The sequence below is a fragment of the Castor canadensis genome, chromosome 3 (genome assembly GCF_047511655.1).
Source record: "Castor canadensis chromosome 3, mCasCan1.hap1v2, whole genome shotgun sequence".
NCBI lineage: Eukaryota > Metazoa > Chordata > Mammalia > Rodentia > Castoridae > Castor > Castor canadensis.
Genome location: NC_133388.1, coordinates 67,179,645 through 67,204,133, shown reverse-complemented (window position 1 = coordinate 67,204,133; position 24,489 = coordinate 67,179,645). Strand labels below are relative to the sequence as shown.

Sequence of the window (24,489 nt, the reverse complement as noted above, 5' to 3'; positions counted from 1 at the left end):
TACTCTCCATGTGATGCCTTAAAAAATAAAGGCATCACATAAAGGAGACTTTGGGCAATTTCCTAGGTATTGTGCTGGATTCTGGGAACAGAAAGATAAATAAAATATAGCCCCTATTCTCAACAAGCTTTCAGATTTATAAGACAAATACACACGGAAAAAAAAATCACAGCACAGTGTGATGAATGTAATAATCCAAGTGTGCACCTGGTATAAGATAGCTTGCAGGAGAAAGTTACAGTGAAGGGAGGAAAATAGTTCTCCAAAGAACCTTCAACTTCCCAGATGAAGCTCTTTTATTCTTTCCTCCCTGGAAAACATCTTTTTTTTCTCTCCTATACAAAAATGTTCATGTCATGAATGCACAGGAAAAATGGTAACCAAGAAGGGAGAAATGGAGGGCAGGTAACTTGCATGGGGTGGGGGGTAGGGGGGCCGGGGCGGGGGGGAAGGTCCTCCTAAGTTTTTCAAGACTTTGAGTACATGAGCTAAAAAAATTAAAAGTTTTAACAAAATGATTGTTGCATCCTAACTTTTCACAGATTGAGGTCTTTCAGCATTATTGCAGCCACATGCTGATATCAATTTTCTTGTTTCTTTGAGAAATATTTATATTACATTGAGGTCTGAGGGAAAGACAGATTTCTAACTGGACTCCTGCTTTTAATATAACTTGAAAAACAGCTGTAATTCCAATCCACATATTGCTTAGCTCAGAAGTACCACATTTTGGGTTTGGTTTTGTTTGTTCAGAGGTTGGTTCAGATACAAGGATAAGAAATGCATGGCTGAAAAGACACTGTATGGATTATATTCACTTCAGTCACTCCTTTTTATTGAAGTAAAAGCCCATAAAATAAAATCCACAGTTTTAGTCATTTTAAGCTGTACAATCCAGTGGCTTTTAGTATATTCACAATGTTATACAATCATCATCACTGTCTCACTGCAAAAAGAAACCTCATGCTTATCAAGCAGTTCTTTCCCATTTCCCTCTTCCTCTGGCCACTGACAGCCATCACTCTGCTTTCTGCCTTTACATGTCTGCCTCTCCTGTACATGTCATATAAAGTGAATCAGGGAATATGTGACCTTTTGTGTCTAATTCTTTCACTTTGCATAGGATTTTCAAGGTTCATGTGTATTGTAGCATGTTTTCAGTGCTTCATTCTTTTTTAATGATGAATAATATTCCATTGTGTGGATGCAGCATATTTTGCTTATTGTTTATAATTTGGATATACCTTCACTGGTGACTATTTGGGTTGTTTCTACTTTTTGGGTATTAGAACACGCATGCATAAGTGTTTTGTTCCAATACTTGCTATCAGTTTTGAGGGACAAAGACAGAGGTAGAATTGCTGAGTCTTAGGGTAATTCTCTTTTCAATGTTATTTTTTACTTTTTGCAGTAGTGGTGGTATAAACTCAGAACCTATTCCTGTGCTTGCTAGGCAAGTGCTCTACCACTAAAACATTTATTGCTTTAGTTCACTTTTCAGGTAGGAGCTCATGCTTTTGCCCAGCACCAGCCTGGGGCCCTAGATCTTGTTACCTCTGCCTCCTGAGCAGATGGGATTATAGACATTGCTTACACCACCACACCCAGCTTGTTTTTGAGATGGGATCTTATTAACTTTTTAGCAGGGCTGGCCTCAAGCCACCATCTTCCCATGTCCTCCTCCCCTGTAGTTATTTTAAACTTTTTAAAGAATCACTGAAATTGCTGCATCACTGTTTTATTCCCACCAGCAAAATGTGCCAATTTGTCCACATCCTTGTCAACATTTATTTTCTTATAAAAATTATTATGAGTGGTATCTCATTGTCAATCTCTTCTTATGAATAAATGTGCCATCTTAAAATCTATTTCATAAGTGAAAAGCATGCTCATGCCATGTCTTCAGTTGTTTTCTTCTTCTTCTTCTTCTTTTTTTTTTTTTGTATGGGAAACCATGACTTTATTGAAGATTTTTTCTAGGATGAACTGCAAAGAGAACTTAATGAAATTCTAACAACAAAGCTGTCTTTTACCAACTCCCATCATCCACTTCCCCTGGAGCGACCATGATCAAAGTCAATGCCTATAAATGATGACTGTTGCAATGCCAGACCACAGAAATACAGCCAGGTGTCTTTAGTCAGTGATTGGCAGGGGCATCTAACCCATTACCAGGGTTGACTGGTAGCATGCTCTTTTTGGACAAAACCCACTACTTTATTTTTTAACCTGATGAACATTTTTTTCTCTCTGTATGTGCTGTATTTTTTTTTTAAGAAAAAGAGACATTTACTGAATACCAATTCCACATTCCACTTTAGATAAGGCAATTTGTGTAGCAAACACAATGAGTTAAATAGTTTCAGCATTCTGGAATTTCAAATTCCAGTCTTAAACACCTTTCTCATTAACAATTCTGTGTCCTTTGCCCACATGCCTTATTTTAATCTCTGATTGTTATCATCAACACACTACAAGTTATTCTTTCCTTTCCAGGAGCACTGAGTTTTGATAACTAAAGCACATATAGTATATGTAAATGATTACCCAGATAAAGCACCAAGACATTAGAAATTGTAGCTTTTTTTGTGTTTAATTTTAATAGGCTGAGCACTACACTGCAGCTGGTCAGTCTTCCTGGAACTTAGCATGTTTTAGACAAAGATTTACAGGGATCTTGATATGGCAAAGCAACATTTGTGAAAAAGAATCAGATCTTCCTTCAACTGGAAGGCCAAAGAGATACTAGGCTTACAGTGATGGAAAGTTTCAGGGGTCATTTGAAAATGATGGTAATTGAACTTCCATTCTTTCTTACATGAAAACTGCTCAGTTCCCAAAATTAACTTTGGGAACTTCAGGCATGCCTACATAGATGTGTGTCTTTAATGGTTTAGGCATTGTACTAGAGAGGGGTCATACCTGAAGGGTCTGGTATATCTTTAATATGTCACCGAAATTCCGAATGTCGTCCTAATGATCTTCGGGTTGGTGACAGGTCTGGTTATCTGTTCACGTGGATTTAGAGGAGCTGGCACGCTTGCCACCTGCCCAGGTCTTCACGTGCTCTCCACCTCTTTTCTCTGCAGCCAACTCTCCAGGGTTCAAAGTACAACACGGACGCAGGCGGAGCTGTTCTGAGCCGCTCAGCCTTATCTTTCTAGAGTGAACACCTAGATGGATTTCCAATACTGCGCCTGGCGCGTTCAGGAGGGAGCATCGGGCTCCTGCAGGGCTCCCAGCCGCGCGTCCCCATTTCTGCAGTCGATATTCCTCTGGGAGATGCCGGAGGTTCTGGGCACTACAAGCTTTATTAAGATATTTGCCGAGGTTCACTCAGTCCCCCGAACACTCCCGCCCGCGAAAGAGCTGCCAGCCGTGTTACTCAGAATCCCCTAACGCGCCCTTGGGTGTTTGGTGCTTACAGTGCTCATGGCTTAGGGTCAGTTTCCACGACTCCGAGTATTTGCGTTGGCAGTTGTGCTGGGGCTGGCTTCAAAGGGAGTTGGACCTCTGGAAGAACGTCAGCACGCCACCAGTCGGCACATGCAGTTTGCAAAGGCCATCTATGCAGCGATCTGAAGATACCGCCCTTTGGGAACGAGCCCCAACCACCACCACTACCCACTCCACCCCGGATTACCTGCCGCAGGTCTGACGGGCTGGGCAAACCCGGCGGGAGGTAGGAGGGTTAGGGTTCCCCGACAGCGCGACCGCGGAGGGGGACAGGAGCCCCTCCTGGAGCGGACAGCAACTAAAGGAAACTGGAAAGAACTCCAGACACCTGCATTTGGGGTTCTCTTCAGTCTCTGGTAGGAGTGGTGTTGGGGGTGGGACAGAATCTACACCCTTGACTGGTACCTACCCCCAAGAAAGGCAGAGAAACTCCCCAGGAATGGGTAAAGGTGCAGCGAGGGAAACCCGAAGCAGCCGCTCGAGTTGAGCCTACTCAACTGGGAAAGGGAAAAAAACTGGGGGAGCGGGACAAACCACCTATATGCCCTCCCTCTTTTTCTCTCCCCCACGCCTGCTCCCCCCTCCGTCTTTTTCGTAGCTGCTGACGCGATGGTGGTGCCTATTAATCATTCACCAGCCCAAACCAGCGCCAGTTAATGGCTGTGCGGCGCTGGGCTGTGCGGCGCTGGGCTCTACCCTCTTGGCCTGCCTTCGCCACTCACCGATGTGCCCAGGCGCCCCAGAGCGGCAAGAGGCAGCGCGTAAGCAACAGCCGGGCGATGCGCCCCACCGGCGCTGGTAGGAGCCGCTTTCTCCTTAGCTGCTGCGCTCTACCCCGAGGCGCCAGGAAGCGCTGAGCTGCAGGCGAGCGGCCGGGTGTCCAGGGAGGACGCAGGCGGCGGAGGCGCAAGGAGGGCGCCCCAGCGCCGACAGTCCCACTGGCTCCCCTCAGCTGGGATGTTCCCCAATGGCACCGCCTCCTCTCCTTCCTCTTCTCCTAGCCCAAGCCCGGGCAGCTGCGGTGAAGGCGGCTGCAGCAGGGGCGCTGGGGCCGGCGCTGCGGACGGCATGGAGGAGCCCGGACGAAACGCGTCCCAAAACGGGACCTTAAGCGAGGGGCAGGGGAGCGCCATCCTCATCTCTTTCATCTACTCCGTGGTGTGCCTGGTGGGACTATGTGGCAACTCCATGGTCATCTATGTGATCCTGCGCTACGCCAAGATGAAGACGGCCACCAACATCTACATCCTAAACCTGGCCATTGCTGATGAGCTGCTCATGCTCAGCGTGCCCTTCTTGGTCACCTCCACATTGTTGCGCCACTGGCCCTTCGGTGCGCTGCTCTGCCGCCTCGTGCTCAGCGTGGACGCTGTCAACATGTTCACCAGCATCTACTGTCTGACAGTGCTTAGTGTGGACCGCTATGTGGCTGTGGTGCACCCCATCAAGGCTGCTCGCTACCGTCGACCCACCGTGGCCAAGGTGGTGAACTTGGGCGTGTGGGTGCTATCGCTGCTTGTAATCCTGCCCATCGTGGTCTTTTCCCGCACTGCGGCCAACAGCGACGGCACGGTGGCCTGCAACATGCTCATGCCCGAGCCTGCCCAGCGCTGGTTGGTGGGCTTCGTGTTGTACACATTTCTCATGGGCTTCCTGCTGCCCGTCGGGGCCATCTGCCTGTGTTATGTGCTCATCATCGCCAAGATGCGCATGGTGGCTCTCAAGGCCGGCTGGCAGCAGCGCAAGCGCTCAGAGCGCAAGATTACTCTAATGGTGATGATGGTGGTGATGGTGTTTGTCATCTGCTGGATGCCTTTCTACGTGGTGCAGTTGGTCAACGTGTTCGCTGAGCAGGACGACGCCACCGTGAGCCAGTTGTCGGTCATCCTTGGCTATGCTAACAGCTGTGCCAACCCCATTCTCTACGGCTTCCTCTCGGACAACTTCAAACGCTCTTTCCAGCGCATCCTGTGCCTCAGCTGGATGGACAACGCCGCCGAGGAGCCGGTCGATTACTACGCCACGGCCCTCAAGAGCCGTGCCTACAGCGTGGAGGACTTTCAGCCCGAGAACCTGGAGTCGGGAGGAGTCTTTCGTAATGGCACTTGCACTTCCCGAATTACCACGCTTTGAACTGGGGCCCTGCAGGGAGAGGGAGAGTGAGGAGAAGGGAAGGCCGGGTACGAGTGGGTGTTATCCGGGGCACCCGGGTGCCCTGAGTGTGTTAGCGGTCTAGGATACCGCGCGCCTCGAGTGGATGGAACTGGGAAAGTGGTTGTGATCACGGTAGAATTGAGAGCTTTGCTTATAAACTGGGAAGGCTTTGGGCAATCTTCTCGGACTCCCGCTTTTCCTCCCCTTCCTACACTGCACTTGCTCCTCCAAACTCCTCAATTCCCCCACACCCTGTAATTTCAATCCTACTTTATAGTCCTGACTGTGCAGATGACGAACGAACCCTTTAACGTCTCCAACTCTGATCCTCACTCCTTCGAGCCCTTATTTTTGTTTAAGCTGAGCCACAGTCACCACCACAGGTTTCCCTCGGGTGAGATTCCAGCTAGCCTTCAGCCCTCCTGCCAAGACGCGGGTCAGCTGGCCAGCTCGGCTAGGTGCCCCTAACCCTGTCCTGAACTATCACTCTTCTTTTGCACAGCTTTACTTTAAGGGAAGTCGGACAAGAGAATGAACTAAGCTAATGGTCTTTTCTTCCACTCTCTGGAGAAGGTTCAACCTTCCTGGACCACACCACCCGCTCCCACTCCACTCAGAGCAAAGTCAGGTGCTTAGAACACACACACACACACACACACACACACACACACACACACACACACACACACAAGCCGAGAGCAAGGAGGAATTTAGAGTCCTGGGTTGGGGTGGGGGTGTCGTAGAAGTGCGCAGGGTTGCAATGACCCAGCGTGCTCCTGGGCAATGCGCTTCTGAGTTAGGCTGGGCAGAGTGGGCGCACTTTCCCAGGGGCATACTTTGCAAAGCACCGCTGTTGCTCTGCTTGGTTTTTTCCCTAGCCCAAGTTTCTGCAGGAGCCAATAGCAACTTACTGTTTTCTGCTCCAGTTTTTGTCAAATATCTGGCTCCCAGGGCGGAGAAACATAGAATGACAACTTTACAGCCTTGGCCAAAGCTGGTCTTGTCACCTCAGCCTGCAGGCTCCAGACTGTGAACTGCCTGGCTCGTGAAGGTTGCTGCCTTTCAAGCGGTGCCTAATAAATTATTTTCTTGTTTAACATATTTATTTATTTATGGTTTTGGGAAAACGTGTTTCTGCTTTTCTTCTCTACACTTGCTTAGCAGGGCTTTTCTTGGGTACCATGGGGTTAGAATGGAAAAGGAATGGAGGAAAGCTCCCTCCCCACTGCAAGGACCCTTCAAAACCTTGTCTTTCATGGGCCTTCTTAACCTTTCCTCTAGTCTTTCTACTTTTGCCTGTGTCCAGTGAAGTTTAGAGATTTTTCATACTTTTCTTATTGTAGTCTCTTGTCTTATAATAAATAAATGACAATGTAGGTTAACCTCTTCTTCAGGCAGAGTGAAAAGTCCTAAAATCCTGGCACCCCAGGAAACACACATAGGGGAAACATCGCACTCTATGTAATTCGGCTGTATACGTGTATATGCACATATTATATATATTTATATTTATTGATCTTGCGCCATTGTCACAAGTCCATGAAATAATTCCAAGTAAACCACAAACAGTGACAGAGGATCAAGTAGCAGTCAAACCTACTGCTAAGAAATATAATTCAAAAATTTTTCTTACTGCTGAGGATATACTTGTTTCTTCTGGGTCCCAGCACAGATAATTTTTGCATACAATCTAGTTAACAGAGTCACTTTTTTGAGGATGTTGGAAGTGAAATAATTTGTGTCTACATTTAACCTTACTAAGTACATTGGAAATCTGAGCAGGGCAAAGATCAAGTGAAACTATACTTCTTTGTATTTCCTGTATTGCTTTAGTATGCTGGTTTGTACACAGGAGGCACTAAATACATGCTGGTTGATTGGTCCATTGTTTAAGTAGCCCAGTGTGTTAGAGTGGCACTAAGATAATGAATATGGGATTCTCAGGTCCTTTCACTGAGGTGATACACAATGGTTGAATTCTCTACTGGAAAAGAAGTTTTGTGTATATTCATTTCAAGAACAATTGTGCTTTTCTAAAAGCAGTAGGCAGGAGTTGAAACTGTCTCTATGTTTTGTTTAACCTAATGAATAAATATACTTTGATCATAAATCAGAAAGTTGAGTTCTGTCCCTGAATAATAATCTATGATAACTCTTCTGTTAAATAGATTTTTAATGGTTAAGAACAGTGAAATTTACAAGTTGAATTCATCATTATTCTGTTTACAGGATGCAAACCTCTTAACATGTTACCACTATAATATTAACTAAATAAACAGATGTATTATGCTGTTTCTAGTTGTCTGACTTCCATTTGAATCTTATTTTTCAATGGATTATTGAACACACATACACTTAGATTTTAAGATTTCAGATTTGCTTTGGAAATTTTTACCAAGATTGCATTTGTGCTGTAAATTCTTTTAAGAAGAGAATCTTGTGTGTGTGTGTGTGTGTGTGTGTGTGTGTGTGTGAGAGAGAGAGAGAGAGAGAGAGAGAGAGAGAGAGAGATGACTAGGAAGGAATGTTGTCCCAGGTTGCACTCTTGTCACCAAACTAACCAGACAATCTCCATTTCTCACAGATTAAATTACTGCCTGTCCTCACTTATGACCTTAGACTTTGTTGTGAGAGCTAAGTAATTGCTGATTTACATCTTGAAGAAAGATAATGGGAGGGAAAGTATCTCTTAAAAGTGTTGTAGAAAGCAATGTGTAAAAGTAATAGAAAAATCAGGTTTCAACATCAGAGGGCATATTTTATGCTTTGTTCAATTATGGCTATTTGCATCCTGGAAGAATGTAAGAAGGCACGAGGGGAGTATTTTTTTTTAACAGACTTTATTTTTATAGCAGTTTTATGTTCACAGCAAAGTGAGTGAAAGAAGTGTTTTCCAAGCAAATGATAGTTGATATCAGGATATAGAGATTCCAGGACCAGAGCGGGGGAGGAGGGCTTGAAATGCCTGCATGTACCCTGTACTATACAGTTCTATACTTTAACTCCATATGACTAAAGATAGCTGGACTTTCTTATTTTTATTATTACAAAGATGGCAAGTGGAAAGCTAAACTTATAAGTTAGATGGGTATAGAAAATGCTTCTTGTGTGTGTCCTGGAACTCAAGTCCAGGGCTTTCAGCATGCTAACCATGCTCCATCACTGAGCTACATCTCCAGCCCCTTTATTTTGTTATTTTGGCTTTAATCTGAGCATTAGTCTAAGCCTTTTTTGCCCTCTGGCATCAGGTCTCCTGTCTACTTGGTTGCTTCCTGACTATAGTTGGATGAAATTCACAGCTGCCAGCCTGTAGCCTGATCTCCTAGCTTGGTGAGAGCTATGCCTGAGCTCCTGCAGTCTGCAGTGCCCCCAGAGTCTTCCATGGACCTCACCCAGCCCACCAGCCCTATGGTCTGCCTCTGCTGAGGAGTGACCTTGCACTACTACTGCAGACCCTCGGCCACCCTCTCAGTGACTGTTAGGATCTCCTCTATCTGATCATGTCTCTTCTTTTTCTGTGACTTTCTCAGGTGTTTTATATTCCTTTTTACCTTTGTCATCTTCACTTATTAAAACATTCCATGCTCCCCACATCACCTTCATGCTAGAAGGAATTAATAGAATTTAATCCTTCAGTCTTAGCCCTCAGTATGCTACAGCAGGAAGAAGTACTCTAGGAAAAGATACTTCTCTCCCTCAGAAGGAAAGAATGAAGTGAAACATGATTTATGGAGGAAGTTGCAATGTATCAGTTTGGTGTTTACGACCTGTTATCTCACTTACACACGACCTCTACATTCTCAGAGTCATTTTCCCAGAACATCTTCTCAGACAATACTCATAGAAAAGGATCATATTTAAAAATTTTGATGTCTCACCCATTTTAACTCTATTGCTCAAAATTTTGAATGTGTAGTTTTGGTTTGAGTAAAATTGCAAGAAGATCTACTGGAGAATAGTATGAAAATACATTAAAAATTATATTTCCAACCCATTTTAAACAAAGAATAGAGATACCATATAAAGCTTCCAAAAGACATAAACTTCTTTGGTAGCAGGCCATATTTTGAAAATCTGGGCTCAGTCCCTTTTTTATTCCAAGGTATTATTTCAGAAAGGACACATACTGCACTGAAATGACAAATAGATGCTCACAGCGCTCACTGTGACAGTGGGGAGAGCTCACAAAACACAGTAACAAAAAAAAAGGGAGTATAATGGGGGGTGAACTTGTTCAAAATACATTCAAGGTATCTATGGAAATATCACAATGACAATCCCTGGTAAATCAATAACAATAAGGGAAATTTAAACATGATATGAAAGCAAAAGGATTAGCGAAATTAAAGAGATTGTAAATTCCTGAGCAGCTCCTAGTACTATTGTATTGAATTTATTCATTTTTTAAAAATTGTGTAACTTTAAGGGATATGTCATAGTGCTTTATTAAATGATGTTTTGGTATACATCCCTGACACGCAGCATTGCAAAGTCCATGCTGCTGTCTTGTGGCACTGAGCATGTTGAGCTGATAATCCCCTCACATACTAAAATGGATATTTTGCTTCTCATCCAACAAATTTCAGTTTGGCTTTAAAATTAGACAAGTTCAACAGTACAACCTCATTTCCCTAGAGGAAGGCAGGTAAAGAGGTAACTTTGTGTGTGGTCAGTCATGATTTTGTTAACTATCTGGAGACAGGTAGCACAGAGAGAACACCTGTAAAAGACTGTGTTATAGATGATCAGACACAGCCTGGCTTCTATTTCAACTCTATAAAGAATAGGAAGGTGTTTCTGCAATGTTGACAAGGCCCAGGAGGCTGTGAACTGAAGCAATCAGTTCAAAGTAAAATAGCAAAATACCTGCTTGTCAAACTGTTGAGAATAGAGGAACATAAAGTAGATTTTGATTTTAAATAAAAGTACTCTAGTGAAACATTCACTTTGATAATAAACAGAATGATTGTCAAAACATATATTAAGCTCAGTCTTAACCAAAAGCTGGAAATATTACACTCATTTAAGATAGAAACTGCAAACATGCTACCAAAAATATGAGTGATAACAAACTTAAAGCTTTAAAAATAAATATCTCTTTGAACCAGATTTATCCAAGTCTTCAATCTGGAGTGGATAAGAAGCATAAAAAGATATGAGAAATGTAAAATGTTATCAGCTAGCATATTACCTCTTCAGAGAAGTTTCACTCCCATGCCCTTCTCAGTGCCTACCTGACTGGAACTACTGCAGGGAAAGACTGAAGTACTCCCAGCTTTAAGAACTTAAGAAAGACTTACTGTGTATTAGGTGCTACCTGAAGAATAGTTCTAACTTTTGCAAGAATAATATATATTTCAAAATTTCAAGAGATGACATAATAAAGAGGGGAGATAAGGAGATTAGGACAGAGAGAGAGAGAGAGAGAGAGAGAGAGAGAGAGAGATCCAAGCATGATAGGCAAGCATAATATTATACAATAGCACATGGGACTTATATAATTATTCAGGGAAAGGAGGTGTCCAAATATTGATGAAAAATAGCTCTCACCATGCTTCTTCTGTGTCTATAACCCTTGAACAATTCATTAATTTCTAACTAGTATTATCACTGGTATTGTGTATATTCAAAGTCAATAATGAAGTTAAACATTCTCCTTTGTGTGCAATGAACCACTGTGAATAGCAATTCAAGCAGAAGTATATATATCTTTTTTAAAAAAAAACTCTGAAATATTCTTGTATATAAACTCTGGTACCCAAAGTTAAAAATATATACTAGTGAATTAAAAAAATAATCTTCTTTGACAATTTTTGGTAAACTAGAACTTCAAGACTTGTCTTTATTCCCCTTTCCCTTTTAATGTTCCATTTCTATTTTTTCTTCTTCCAGCTCAGGACTTTGTTTTCTAACTTTTCCCACTCCTCCACTAAATCTCTTTTCAGAAAAGAATTTCCTTTGATTCATACTTTACATAACTGACAATCCTTTAAGTGTTATTCTCCCAGAAGCAAGACTTCCTTTTAAACAAAAAAAGTCTTTGAAATCATGTCCTCTAAGGAAACTATTTCTCAACAAGTGGTCCATAAGCTTCACATCAGAATCACCTGAGATTTTATAAAAATGCTCTATGATAAAGACTTTGATTGGTTAGGTCTGGGGTGAACTAGATGGTTGAAGTGTTAAGTGCATGGAGTTTGCCATCAGCTGACTTAGCTCTGCTTCATTTATGTGTAATATGGGGCAACTTAATCTTGATGCATATCATGCTCACCTATGAGGTAAGAATAATGACACCCTCTTCTATAAGGCCACTGTGATTAGACAAATCATGCCAACTGCAAAGTCAGTCAGAGCTGTTTTAGTTTCTATGAATGAAAACTCAGTCAGCTCATATAAGTGCAAAGTCTTGAGAAGATCTGGCTGCAGGTGATCCATAATTCACTAGAAACTTTTGTTCAGTCTTCATTTCATTTTTTTTGTCACTGATTTCTTCCAGGTTGGCTCCATTTTCAGACTGGGCATTCTTTTGTAATTACCGACTGCTGCTTAGCATCCATCTGGGTTCATATAGCACTGCCAAATGAGAATTGGGGGCCAAAGAAACTAACACAAATCATGTTGTTTTCTGGCTATACTGGTAGTAGTAAAGTCCTTTGTCTCTGACCCAGAAGTCTTGTGACTCCCACCATCTATAAAACAGCAACAGAATTACTTAGTAATTACTTTGTAAGCAGCATAAACCAAATTCTAGACTCTGACAGTATCTACCACTAAACCCATTAGGAAGAACTAGAGAATGTAGTTGGCTGGAGGAAACGATATAATCCACCCTTAGAGTTGGGAGTGTCAACTTCACCCAGAGTGGGAAGAGAGAAAGGTAGATCCCAAGAGGAAAAGTGAGACAGTTATGCAAAACAGGTAATGAATAATAAATTGTGTGGCAAAAATAAAACAAATAAGTACCATTCACAACTGTTATTTTATATATATATATATATTAGCAGGTAATATTATTATTAAGCATTATTGGTATTCTATAAGAGGAAGTAGAGAGTTGAGGTGATTCAGGTCTTAAAGTGCTTCTACTTAATCTAGACAGATAATTAAGTTAGATCACTTTAAATATAGAAAATTTTGCTTCATTTCTCTGCATGTAAGTTATCTGAAAACTAAACAAAATATATTTTAATTTATCTAATATATTTTTCAATCATAAAAATACTAGTGATATTTAATTGAAAAGTTCAAAATATAACAAATGTTAAAGGGATTTTGATCTAGAAACAAAGTCCATCTGACCTCAAGAAAATGTATCATTCTGTGGATAAAATTCTGTATCTTTTAAAATAGGATCATTAGACATCAATATACATTAGTAACAATCTAGTACATTCCCAGAAGATTAATTACATTATTTAAGTACATTTAAAAATAATGTGATAAGACATTTTAATGTGACACATAGCATAGTCTTAGGCATGTTGAAAATGGCATTGAGATTGAAGACACACATGAACAGAAACAAAGGCAGGCAAAGGCTGGGCTGGGTAAAAAGCAAACTTTACCGGCACTTATGGGGGAGTTTATTTTAAGAACAATTTTTACTAATAGAAATAAAGTAGTCCATTATGACATATCTAGGCACTAATGATTACTAAAATAATATCCAAATAAGGTTACATGTGTTTTATTATACCTTACATACCTATCTGGGTCACATATTTGGGGCCTGAAATACTGTCATGAAAATAATCCATTCCCATGAATTAGGTTGACAGTTTCAGTTCCCCTCAGACTTCATAGTAGTTACATAAAACTGTCAGTAACCAGGGCTTAAAATATAGCAACATGGCAGGCAGGGAAGGAAGAGAATTAACATTTGTTCAGTATGGACTTTGTAGTGACACATTTGGTAGGTGTTTTACAAGCTATTTCAATCTTCCCCAAGTTTCCAATGAACTCCAAATCTTTATTTCAAAAAAGGAAAGAGAGAGAACCTTATCTAACATGTTAAAGGTGTGGTACAGAATCTGGACTGGAAACCAGACCTATTTAACTCCAAAGACCAAGATCCTTTTATCTTATCAGTGAAAGTCCTTTTAAATGGCACTCAGATTACATTCCATAAAGTATATAAGCATGGGAAAAGTGTGACTATTCTTCCAAGATTTATAAGTCACAGTAAGCAAAACCAAAATAACCACCTACTCATGATCTGTACCTAAAGGAGAATAATTGGAAAATACTAAAGAAACTATAAAATTTCCCACAGAGACAACTAAGATTGCTTATGAGAGCACCAGTCTCACTTCTTAGTCAAATTTGCTGTTGTCTCAAGAACTGCATATGATACATACATACGAGGTGGCACCATAGTCTGTGGTAGGGGACACGGCATAGTGCCATGGTTAATGGGTGGGATCAGGAGCCAGAATGCATCGTGTAGAATCCTGGCACTGAAAATCACAAGCTGTCACTGTCGGCAGGTCATTTTTCCATTCATGCACCACACCCCTAATTGAAAAATGAAAGTTATAAGAATTTCTGTCCCATAATATTCACAAGGTAACATATAATTCATCTCAGCATTTTTACATATTCTAATAATCCTTTCAATTTCCATAAATATCGTAGAGAAAGCAATAGTTTAAGAGCGCTGAAACCCAGAGATGTGACTTCCTTTTGATGTAAGGTACAATAAACATGCCATAATCATTAGGAACTAAATAACTAACAAACATTAAAATAATTATCAGATGCTATCACTTGGGTGGCCTTTCAAAAGAACAAAACTCTGGAGTGTAAAAAACAGAAATTCTACATGCACAAAATTACTTCCATTGTATAAATTACTATAAAAAGATTTTAGGACAATCATAACAAGTGGGGATCCCCGCCCCTCTATTTAAACTACTAGCTTGTTTGGCTGTTAACAATAGTGCAGAGTAATTGAAAAGCATTAAACTAAATCTTTTTATCTGGCATTCTTCCCAATTAAGAGGTTATACCATTTATCAGGATGACAATTAAATAAAAACTGCTGAATTATTCAAGTGAATAGAGTCTGCAGAAGGAAAATGGGGAAATCAGAAAAATAGTCTCAGGTATTGAAAACTGATATTACAAACTGTAAAAAAATATACTTTCTTGTAAGTTCCTCTTGTAAATGATCTCATTGAATCCACAAGCAGGAGGAGAATGTAAAACAAAGAGGTAAATATGTAAACCACAATTTCAAACAGCTGTGGACACTTCAGAGCCAGGGTCTGCCAAGTGCTTCTCTTCAATGAGTACCGTCTCACCTGCAGCTGCATCTCTCATCTCACTTGCAAACTAAGGATGGATCCTTGAGAATAAAATCGATGACTGCATCGATTCCTCTGCAGGTTTTAATCCTTTCCCTATGATAGCATCTTCTCCAAATTGAGAATCTCTAAACTCATCACAACCAACATCCCGTGACATTCCATTTCGAAATGAAATAAAATGGACTTCACTCCAAATTGGACATACACTCCAAGTTTCCTTTCACTTATTTTTCTGACAAAAGCACAGGGGAGAGCAAGGACAAGGACATGGTAAGCCAAGTGATGGGTTTTTGCAAAGATGGGTGACCATAAAGAGGGTGAGGAGTCAACCCAGAATTGCTTGGGCAAGACTCAGTTCTTCATTTAAAGCACAGAAGCAGGAACCTGATTTGCAAGGTGATTTACAATTAGTGTACAAATTCCTGGAGGCTGTTGCCTCAGTGTCTAGTCAATCAGCTAACACAGCTGAAAGGCAATGGTACACAATAGTTAGGAGCAGAAACTGTAGCTCTCAGCCACTGGATAGTTGTGTGATCCTGGCTTCACATCTTCACCTCAACTGAGGTTTTCTTATCTGTCAAATAGGTGGAAATAATAGCACTTTGTAGGGCTGTTGTGCAGATTAAATAAATTAACAAATATAAAATAATGGAATAACATTTGGCATATGGTAGATGTACTAAGTACTCAGTGAAACATACTTACACTAAATTTATGGATTTACTAGGACAAGATAAAGCCTTGAAGTTGTTGGTATTAGGAACTCTTGAGTGTCTCAAGTGTTCTTCTGGAGTCTCCCTTCTGCCTTTAGCACCTCATACTCAAGTATCAAATTTTCTAAAGAACTAGCTATAAGTTATTAATGATTTACATTATTAATGTATTAATCCTCAGTGAATTGGTCCTGATGGTTTTTTTTTCTTTTTCCATATAGAGATTGAACCCAGGGACTCATGCATGCCAGATAATACCTCTACCACTTAAAACATGCTCCCAGTCCATGGATACACATCAAACATACCTGGAGAGTCTTTAAAAAAAACTTAGATTCCTAACATTCACTTAAAAAACTCTTGTGAGTGAGGTACACTCATCCATTTTTAAACAAATTTTCCATAGGATTCTGAACAGGCATTTCTACTCACTGATATTTGGGGAACCTCAACTATAGTTGATATAAAAGACTTCACAGAGTAAAGTCCTCCATTTTTTGTAAGTGGTTTTGGATGCTGTAGTTCATATAATGTTGGCAGAGGCATTTTTGGCAATAATGGACCTCCTTTGGCCCTTCAAATTACACTACACCATCATCACCCATAACTGTTCTTTAAGAAGGGAGTATTGTTCCCAGCCCCTTTTTTATGGTTTAATTTTCCAGGGTGATAGAAAGTATTCATTCTGAGATGCTTCCTCTGTAGTAGTCTTCCTGCAGACACTTCTCTTCAAGGAAGTCATTGGGTCTTGGTTCATGTTCCATTTGTTATTTAAAATTAAATAAAGAGCATAGAATTTGTTTATCTTTAACATCTTCCTCTGCACCCTTTTTCTAGTCATCTCCTGTGAGCATCATATGCAAATTTAAAGTGAAATTGCTTTGATATCTGTAAGTAATATGGGACTTTGCTTCTTAGATATCTTAATTCATAACTGTTATGAGGCCCGAGGAAGCTGTGCTTGTGACCACAGGGGTTATTAGTACAGTGGGGACAAGAACTACTCTTATCTCCATCATCCTTATTATGAACTCCTGGCTGTGCAGCTGCCATTAAAGCAGCTTCAAAGGAGTGGTTTATTAGCATTCAGATGAAAAAACATAGGGTCTCAGTGGATACTTAAGGCCATGATAAAAAGAATGAAATGGAGGACTAGTGACTTGGAAAAAAATCAAAGGAAAGACATGACTATAACAGGAGAGTGTAGGGCTTATATTTAATATATCAGGACAATATTTAGCTTGGGTATTAAAGCTTACCAGCTCAATAGCAAAGATTAGCTCAAATAAAGGGGGTGTTTCATTTGTCTCTGAATAAAGCTGAAAACTAAACATTTACAATAATGTGAAATACATGACATTTTTGCAAAAAAAAAAAAACCATGATCAAACATGCTAGAAAAGAAACCCAATGCTATGAGTCCAATGTCACTTTACACACTTATTTTTATTTACTTAGCAGTGAGGGGATCAAACCCAGGGTCTTGTGCTAGTGCATGCTGGACAAGCCCTCCACCACCGAGCATCATCTCCAGCCCACTTAATTTGTTTCTGGCAGTCTTTAGTGATACATAAAATATTTTTAGTACTGGGAACAATTTTTGTCTTTTCTCACAACATCACACCTCTTGATTGTCCTTTACAATCATCTTTTCTCACCATTTGAGGTTACTTCAAGTCAGAAACCGTGTATTTTAGTATTATACCCAGTAGGTTAAAAACTCAAATAATATCCATAAAATCAAGGATTAGCAATCATGACTTTATAAATATTTTGGTTCTTCATCTTTGTTTCAGTTGTGTCTCTCAGCAACACTTTATTTTACAAACCTCATAAATGTTACATAGCAAATTTTCAATTGTGGGATCTAAATATTCTTGCTTGAAAGGTTTATATTCATTTTATTTCATCAGTGGAGTAATATACTATTTGTGGATTAATATTAGACAAGTAATATTGGATGAGGAAACTTTTAACAACAGAACTTTTACGAGAAAAAAGCTCTTTAAAACCATTTTAAAACTGTACCTTGAGACTTGCCTTTTTAGGAATCCAGCAAGAATCATCATCTATATTGGCCAGAATATTTCAGTTTTTATTCTTAAGGGTTAAACATTATGGGTTTTATTTTTTGTTTGTTCTTTTTATTAATTCTGGGTTTGAACTCAGGGTTCTCACATGCTAGGCAGATATTTACCCCCTGAGCCACACCCCCAGCCCTTTTTTTGCTTTAGTTATTTTTCTGGGACCTAGGACCACCATCCTCCTACCTATGACTCCCATGTAGTTGAGATGACAGGTGTGTACCAACATCCCCATCTTATTTGTTGAGATAGGGTCTCACTGTATTGCCCAGGCTGGCCTCAAACTACAATCCTCCTAATCTCTGCCTCCCAAGTAGCTGGGATTGCAGACTTGAACCACAGAACTCTACATATGTGCTCTTGTTTATACTATAAATAAACAACCTCACAGTCAACAATTTTTGGAATGAAAATGAAAAGACACTGAGAAATATTAATTTATTTCATATTTAGAGAGGTGTTTGGCAAACTCTGATGCTGTTATATTTCTTAAGCAAATTCCTTACAGGATCTGATTTTTTTTAATAAGGGTACATGAGTCTTCAAGTTGTTAAAATTACTCTAAATTTTGTAAATTATATAGCTAATAATGGATGGGTTTTTCAGTTTGTCTAGTCTTTGAAAAAAATTAAATGAAAATCTACCTAATTTTTTTAGATTCCCATTTCCACAATTCATTTTTTCCCTCAAGATCCAAAGTTAAAGAAAAGGATTGATCAAAGTTTTAAATGAAATAAAGTATTATCATAACTTATGGAAAAATGTAGTAATTCTTTTTGTGGTAAGCAATGTCATAAAATAATCTAGAATTGCATTTAAATATCAATGTACTTAAATTTAAATCTTAATTTCAAATGTGAGGTAGAGGAAAGCATTCTGTGGCATGCTTGTCTACCATTTAATCAAAAGCCTCACTTCCCCTTTTAAATTAGCTATTATGACTTCCTTTGAAAGGATGTTTGCTCTTTTAAGGGTGGGTTTTGACCTATAAAGAATAAGTACAATAGTTCTAAGGTTAGTGTTTGAAATTAGATATTAAAATAAATGCAGTGGTTTTTAAAATTTTATTAAATTCTAGAAACTTTCTGAGTTAAAATGGGGGAGAAATTTTTATCCATATGACATCATGCATTTTGACAAACATGACAATACAATGACAATACAATGAAGATACAGTTGTTAGTGAACAAATATTGCTTGCCAATATGTGAATCAACATTAATTTTCTCATTCACACAAGCAATATTTTTAATTGCCTACAGCCTAGAAGAAGTCAAACAAGTTCCATATTTTCATGGAATTTATATTCTAGGGGGGTGAAGCAGATAATAAGCAAATAAATACAGACATTTTAAAAGCTATAATGAAGATAAGACAAGGTGATATGAAATACCATTTCTAGGAGATTAAGAATGAATTGTTAGAAAATGCCCTTCTGAGAGAGTGGGATTCAGGGTAAGACTTGAATGACATAGGAGATTACCCTGAGAATATGGAAGGAAAAGATATTCCCAGATGAGGACCCAGTATGAGCATGATGTATCCCAGGAAGAACTGGATATGAGCCAGGAAAAGAGGAAAGGCCACCGAGGAAGGAGGAAAATCAAGAAAGGAAAGTATTTCTATAAAGAGGCTTGATCAAGGATATCAAATGCCTATCAGAAGTCTGGTAAGGTAAGGACAACCAAGTGACCATTAAGTGAGACAGAATGCAGGTTATTTCTGACCTAATGCTGCAGTTTCAGAAGAGTAAACAAGTAAAGGCCAAATACAGTGATCTGAAGAGAGTAGAGTGAAGAAAAATTAAAGTACCAATGTAGTCAATGCTTTTGAAAAGTTTTTCCCCTAAAGAGAGTTGAGCAAAGTGGCAGGAGCTGGAGGAAGAAATCAAGGGAATATGTTAAGTTAATGGAAATAATTCAGTACAGAACGATAAACAGACAAGTAGACAGGGTATTCCAGAATGCGTGTCTGAAAGTTGGAGAGGCAGGCACTGAGGGGCTGGCTTTGGTAGAGCAAGGGTGTGTCTTTTCCTATGATGGAAGAGCAAGATTATGAGTGAGCACAAATTTACATCTTGGGATGGAGGTTAGCAGATTGAAGAAATGTGAGTTCTGGCATAGTCTCATTTTGGACAGTGGAAAATAGCTACATTTTAAAGTATAATAATAAAAATAACCAACAGTACTATATACTCAGTTAGGATTTATGGTCCTGAGTGTAACTTGGGATTAGTCAAGGAGTTCATGCTTTTTTCCAAAGCTTGTTTAGCTGCCCATACAGAAGATGAGAGTGGGATAAACAGAGTTTTTTTCAGGGAGATCTGAGGGGAATTAGAATGGAGAAAAAGAAGAGCAAGGGAATTAAAGTTCTTTTTTTGAAGTATCTAATTATAATGATGCAATATCCTTAAATAGGGGAAAAGAGAGGGATCATGAGTAATAAGCATAAAGGTGGATGATTTGGAGTTTTTGATGAGATTAAAGCACAGGTGATGTGGGACTGAGAGAGAAACACCGTCAGAGAGGTTGAAGAATCAGATGCAGAAAACTGGAGGACAGTGCAGTTATTAGTGAAAACAAAGCAAGGATATACCCATGAGAGTGGGTTGCTGTTTTGTTATTCAGGAACAAATACCAAAGATGAGGCTACTGAAAATAAAGGGGTCAAGAACGTGTGAGGCTAGGATGTTGGATGTGTTTTTCAGGAGTGTATTGAAGTCATCAATAAGAAAGGAAGATGTAGGAGTAGCAAAAATGACAAAGCTTTATATACTGAAATCTATTGATAGAAAGGAGAGACATAGAAGCTAGTGGATGCCATGTCCAGGAAAGGTAGTATAGCCTGATACAAACTTCACAGACACCTGAGCATTTCAAGGACGGCAGAGGTATACTATAGATGCACAATAAGAAATGACTCTAACTTTACTATCAACCCCCCAGAGTTATCTGCATTAGGGATCAAATTATTTCCTTATATATCCAAATAATAAATATTGTGTGCATACCCCAAAATCTATTCCAACAACTTTTAGAGCTAAAAAGGGATAGATAGTATTATTTCATTTGAGTTTTACCCTCTTGTCTAATTTTTATTCTATTACATATTTAGCCTCACTCACAGAGCTACTCTAGAGGACAATTAACTATTGTACATAAAGTATTGGAAATTATAATACATTCAACTACATTATTCATTTTAAGATTTGCTTTGCATTAAACAAACTCTGGTGTCTAACAGTATTGCATTGGGGGGATAGAGAATTGTGATATAATAACTAGAAAAGATAAGACTAGGAAGAAACTACAGTATATTCTCATAGGTAATAAAAATGCATACTTACACTTTTCTTTTCCCTCTCAAATTACAAACATAACAATTTAACACTAAAGAACTGATCTTCCCTTTGGCCGAGTGAAACCAGTAACGCAAAACAACCAGCCTATCTGGGGTACAATTTACAGGAATAATTCATAAGACACATTTATTTCAGCTCTTTGACAAATACGTTGGCTCTTTTGACACCCTAGGATAGATCCATTTCCATCTGTCTTTTCTAATAATGTATATCATAAGAAGAATAAGCAGAAAACATATTATACAACACAACTGTTTGTTTTTCCATTTCACATTCATGATTACTCCAGTCACAAATGACATATGATCCAAACCTGTAATATATGTCTGTAGCTGACAGAGGACATTTTTCATCTTGTGAGTCTGGTTAAAGCTTCAACAGTAGATGCTGTGAATTTCAGTGAAGGGAAACAAACTCCTAAACTCACTTCTCAGGTTCAGTACACCTCAGCGCATTTTATAGGAATGGAAAGTGAAGGGGCAGGTTTTCTTTCTATTTTCTAAAATTTCTCCAGACCACAAAAGTTGACTTTCTTTCATACTCTCTAAGTTTGGTTACATCATTTCTTTCAAGGAAAGAAAGATGTTCCTTTCCTTTAAATTAGAGCCTAATTTTGGAGCCTATCTTTTTTGTCCTTGGTCTGACCCTTTCCCCTTGCACACCTTTGATCCTGTTGGATCATGGCAGTATGAGGGCAATTCCTTTGCTCCAAATGCTTGTTCACATTTCTACACTGTTCCTGCTGCATGGAACACATTGTCTTCTTCAGCCACCCAGAGCCTCTTAACACTTCTTTCAAGACTGAGCTAAAGCATCACTCTGTTCTCTCCCAGATTCTGTCTCCTTTCTTTCTATATGCATTTGAACATATACCAGCAATGCTCATATACTGTAATGCCCAAGCCAGGACACTTAAGAGTAAGGAGGTGCAATATTAATAACGATGTGGGGCAATCAGGCATAACAGCGGCTATCCTGGCTAAGCAAGATGTGTGGCTGCCCTGGTTATAGCACTTACTGCCTTGCATTGCAGAGCCATCCTTCTGCAGCCGGGCTAGGAGAACAAGACTGAGTTTTGTCTTGTCATCTCATAAAATGGCCAGTGATACTTAGTGGACAGTGGCTGCTTTACTATACCTTTCTCCCAGTAGAGATTTCTTTAAGGACTCACTCTCCCCTACTCTGTATGCTTCTAATCCCTTCCCCTGTGGTCTGGATGGAGCTGAACCACCTTTCCCCCTGATCTGTTAGTCACATGACTCAGGTTCCACTGGTGAAAGTGTCAAAGTCACTGGTCAGCTCCTGGGAAAGCATTGCTTTAGAGCTTCACATTTTGTTCTAATTACAACCAATCTTGTGGATTTTGTTCCAACATTGGAGAAGCAGGAGCCCAGTTTTACTTTGGTGCTATACTGTGAACATGGAATTGCTGTGGACCCCATCATCTTCAAGGAAAGATACTCATAAAAATGAAGCCACCAAGACATGGAGTCATGAAAAAAACCTTGGATTTTTTTCCCTAGTCTTGGCAGAAGCTAGATATATTTTTTAATCTTCTTTTGAGTTACATGAACTCATAAATTTCACTTTTGTTAAAGTAAGTTTGAGTTGTGTCTCTGTGCTTTGCAAGAAAAAAAATCTTGACTGATGAGTCATGGGCCACAGGAAGTACTTAATAAACACTGGTAGCACAAGTTTCAGGAATGGAGGACTGTGAATGATGAAGGGAGCACTCCCATCTGCAGCTTTCACCTGTCAGTCAGGACTACTCTACCCAGCATTAGTGTGCTTCAGGGAGAGCTACTGGAACAGACACCACAGGCCCCAGTTTCTGTCTGATTCTTTGTTTTTCTAAGTTACGAGTACTTTTGTCATCAGTGATTTGTTAGTAATTTATGGACAGCTGGTGAGGTAAAAGGAGGTGTTTCTTCTGGCAAGTACTTTTGTCATCAGTGATTTGGTAGTAATTTATGGACAGCTGGTGAGGTAAAAGGAGGTGTTTCTTCTGGCTTATGCTTATAAAAGTAATTGGCGATATGAAATAAACCATCTGACAAAACCCATCTTCTCTCTAGCTATATCCCCTACCTTGTCTTACTAAGACAAAAGGATTTTTCTTTAACTACTTAAACTGTAGACTCAAACAATTCAGACTGCTAGGTGGTCATATTTGCACAATAGCTACAGCTCTTGTATTTCCTCTAACAGGTCTTACAGAAAGAAAAATGTATTTTAGGGTTCTCAGACACACAGCCCTATGAAGTACTTATGGTAGGAAAGGGTGGCTATTGTCATAGTCATTATGTTATCAGTCCCTGTCTGGGATGAAACCTAACCAAAGGAACCACAGTGAATACAAATCAGTTCACTTATTAGTCTGTCAGTCCGTTCTAGATTCTGGGGGAAAATAAGCAGGAATGAAACCACGTGGAAAACTTTGACTTATGAACCTTGATTTCTGATGTGTTCTTTTGAAGGATGGAAGGGGTGGAGCATAAAGAAAGCAATTTTGATGAAACAAGTTCAATCATCCATTTGGAATACAGTAATTTTACTTATTTTTGGATAAAAATTCACCTCCTCTAGTCCCCTGAACTAAGCATTAAATGGTCTTAGCATTAATGTATAAAACAGCAGGCTAAGTTTATCCAAACCAACTGTTAGTTATTTAACTTGGATCCCTAAGAATCAAGAGCTCTGGGGCCAAATCCTAAGGACAGAAAGACTTCTGCTACCCTTCCTCTCCCTACATGGTCTGCTTACCTCACAATACTGATCTCCCATACCCCAAACCCATTCTCCACATACCTGAGTAATTTTAGCACTATAAATTAGATCATGTAGTTCTCTAGCTTAAAACTCTTTACTGAAATTTCATTTACTTAGAATAAAATAGAAAATTTAAAATACAGCCATGCCCCAGTGCTCATGCCTATAACCATAGCTACTCTGGAGGCAGAACTCAAGATGGTAGAGGTTTGAAGCCAGCCTGGGCAAATAGTTCATAAGACCCTACCTCAAAAATACCCAATACAAAAAAGGGCTGGCAGAATGGCTCAAGTGGTAGAGCCTAGCAAGTATGATGCCCTGAGTTCAAACCCCAGTACTGCCAAAAAAATTAAATAAAGCTACAGTTCTAGATATTTATCCCAAAGACCTGATATTACTGTGTTGGAGAAATAGCACATCTATGTTCATTGTAGAGCTATTCATAACAGCCACATGTGGAAATGAGCTGAATATCCATTGATGAATAGGTTTTAAAATGTGGCATATACATATCATGGAATACTATTAAGCATAAAAAAAATCTGCAACAGGTGACGGCATAGTTGAATCTGGAGAACATTCTGCGAAGTGAAATAAGCCTGTCACAGAAGGACAAGTACTGCTTGGTACTACTTGTGTGA

General features: G+C 39.7%; 1 protein-coding gene across 2 annotated transcripts; it reads left to right on the top strand.

Moving 5' to 3' along the window:
* Positions 1-3,027: 3,027 nt before the first annotated feature.
* On the top strand, positions 3,028-7,896 carry Sstr1 (somatostatin receptor 1). Of its 2 annotated transcripts, none has more exons than XM_074068117.1 (2): positions 3,028-3,652; positions 4,055-7,896. In XM_074068117.1, exon 2 carries the CDS (start codon positions 4,414-4,416, stop codon positions 5,587-5,589), a length of 1,176 nt encoding a protein of 391 aa, XP_073924218.1. In that variant the 5' UTR covers positions 3,028-3,652; positions 4,055-4,413; the 3' UTR covers positions 5,590-7,896. The 2 variants fall into 2 exon arrangements, with proteins under 2 accessions (XP_073924218.1, XP_073924219.1); XM_074068118.1 differs by having other exon boundaries at positions 3,028-3,812.
* Positions 7,897-24,489: the final 16,593 nt, after the last annotated feature.

What these genes read in the sequence shown, in the direction of transcription:
- Sstr1 (XM_074068117.1), top strand. Translation starts at nt 4,414, where the DNA reads ATGTTCCCCAATGGCACCGCCTCCTCTCCTTCCTCTTCTCCTAGCCCA.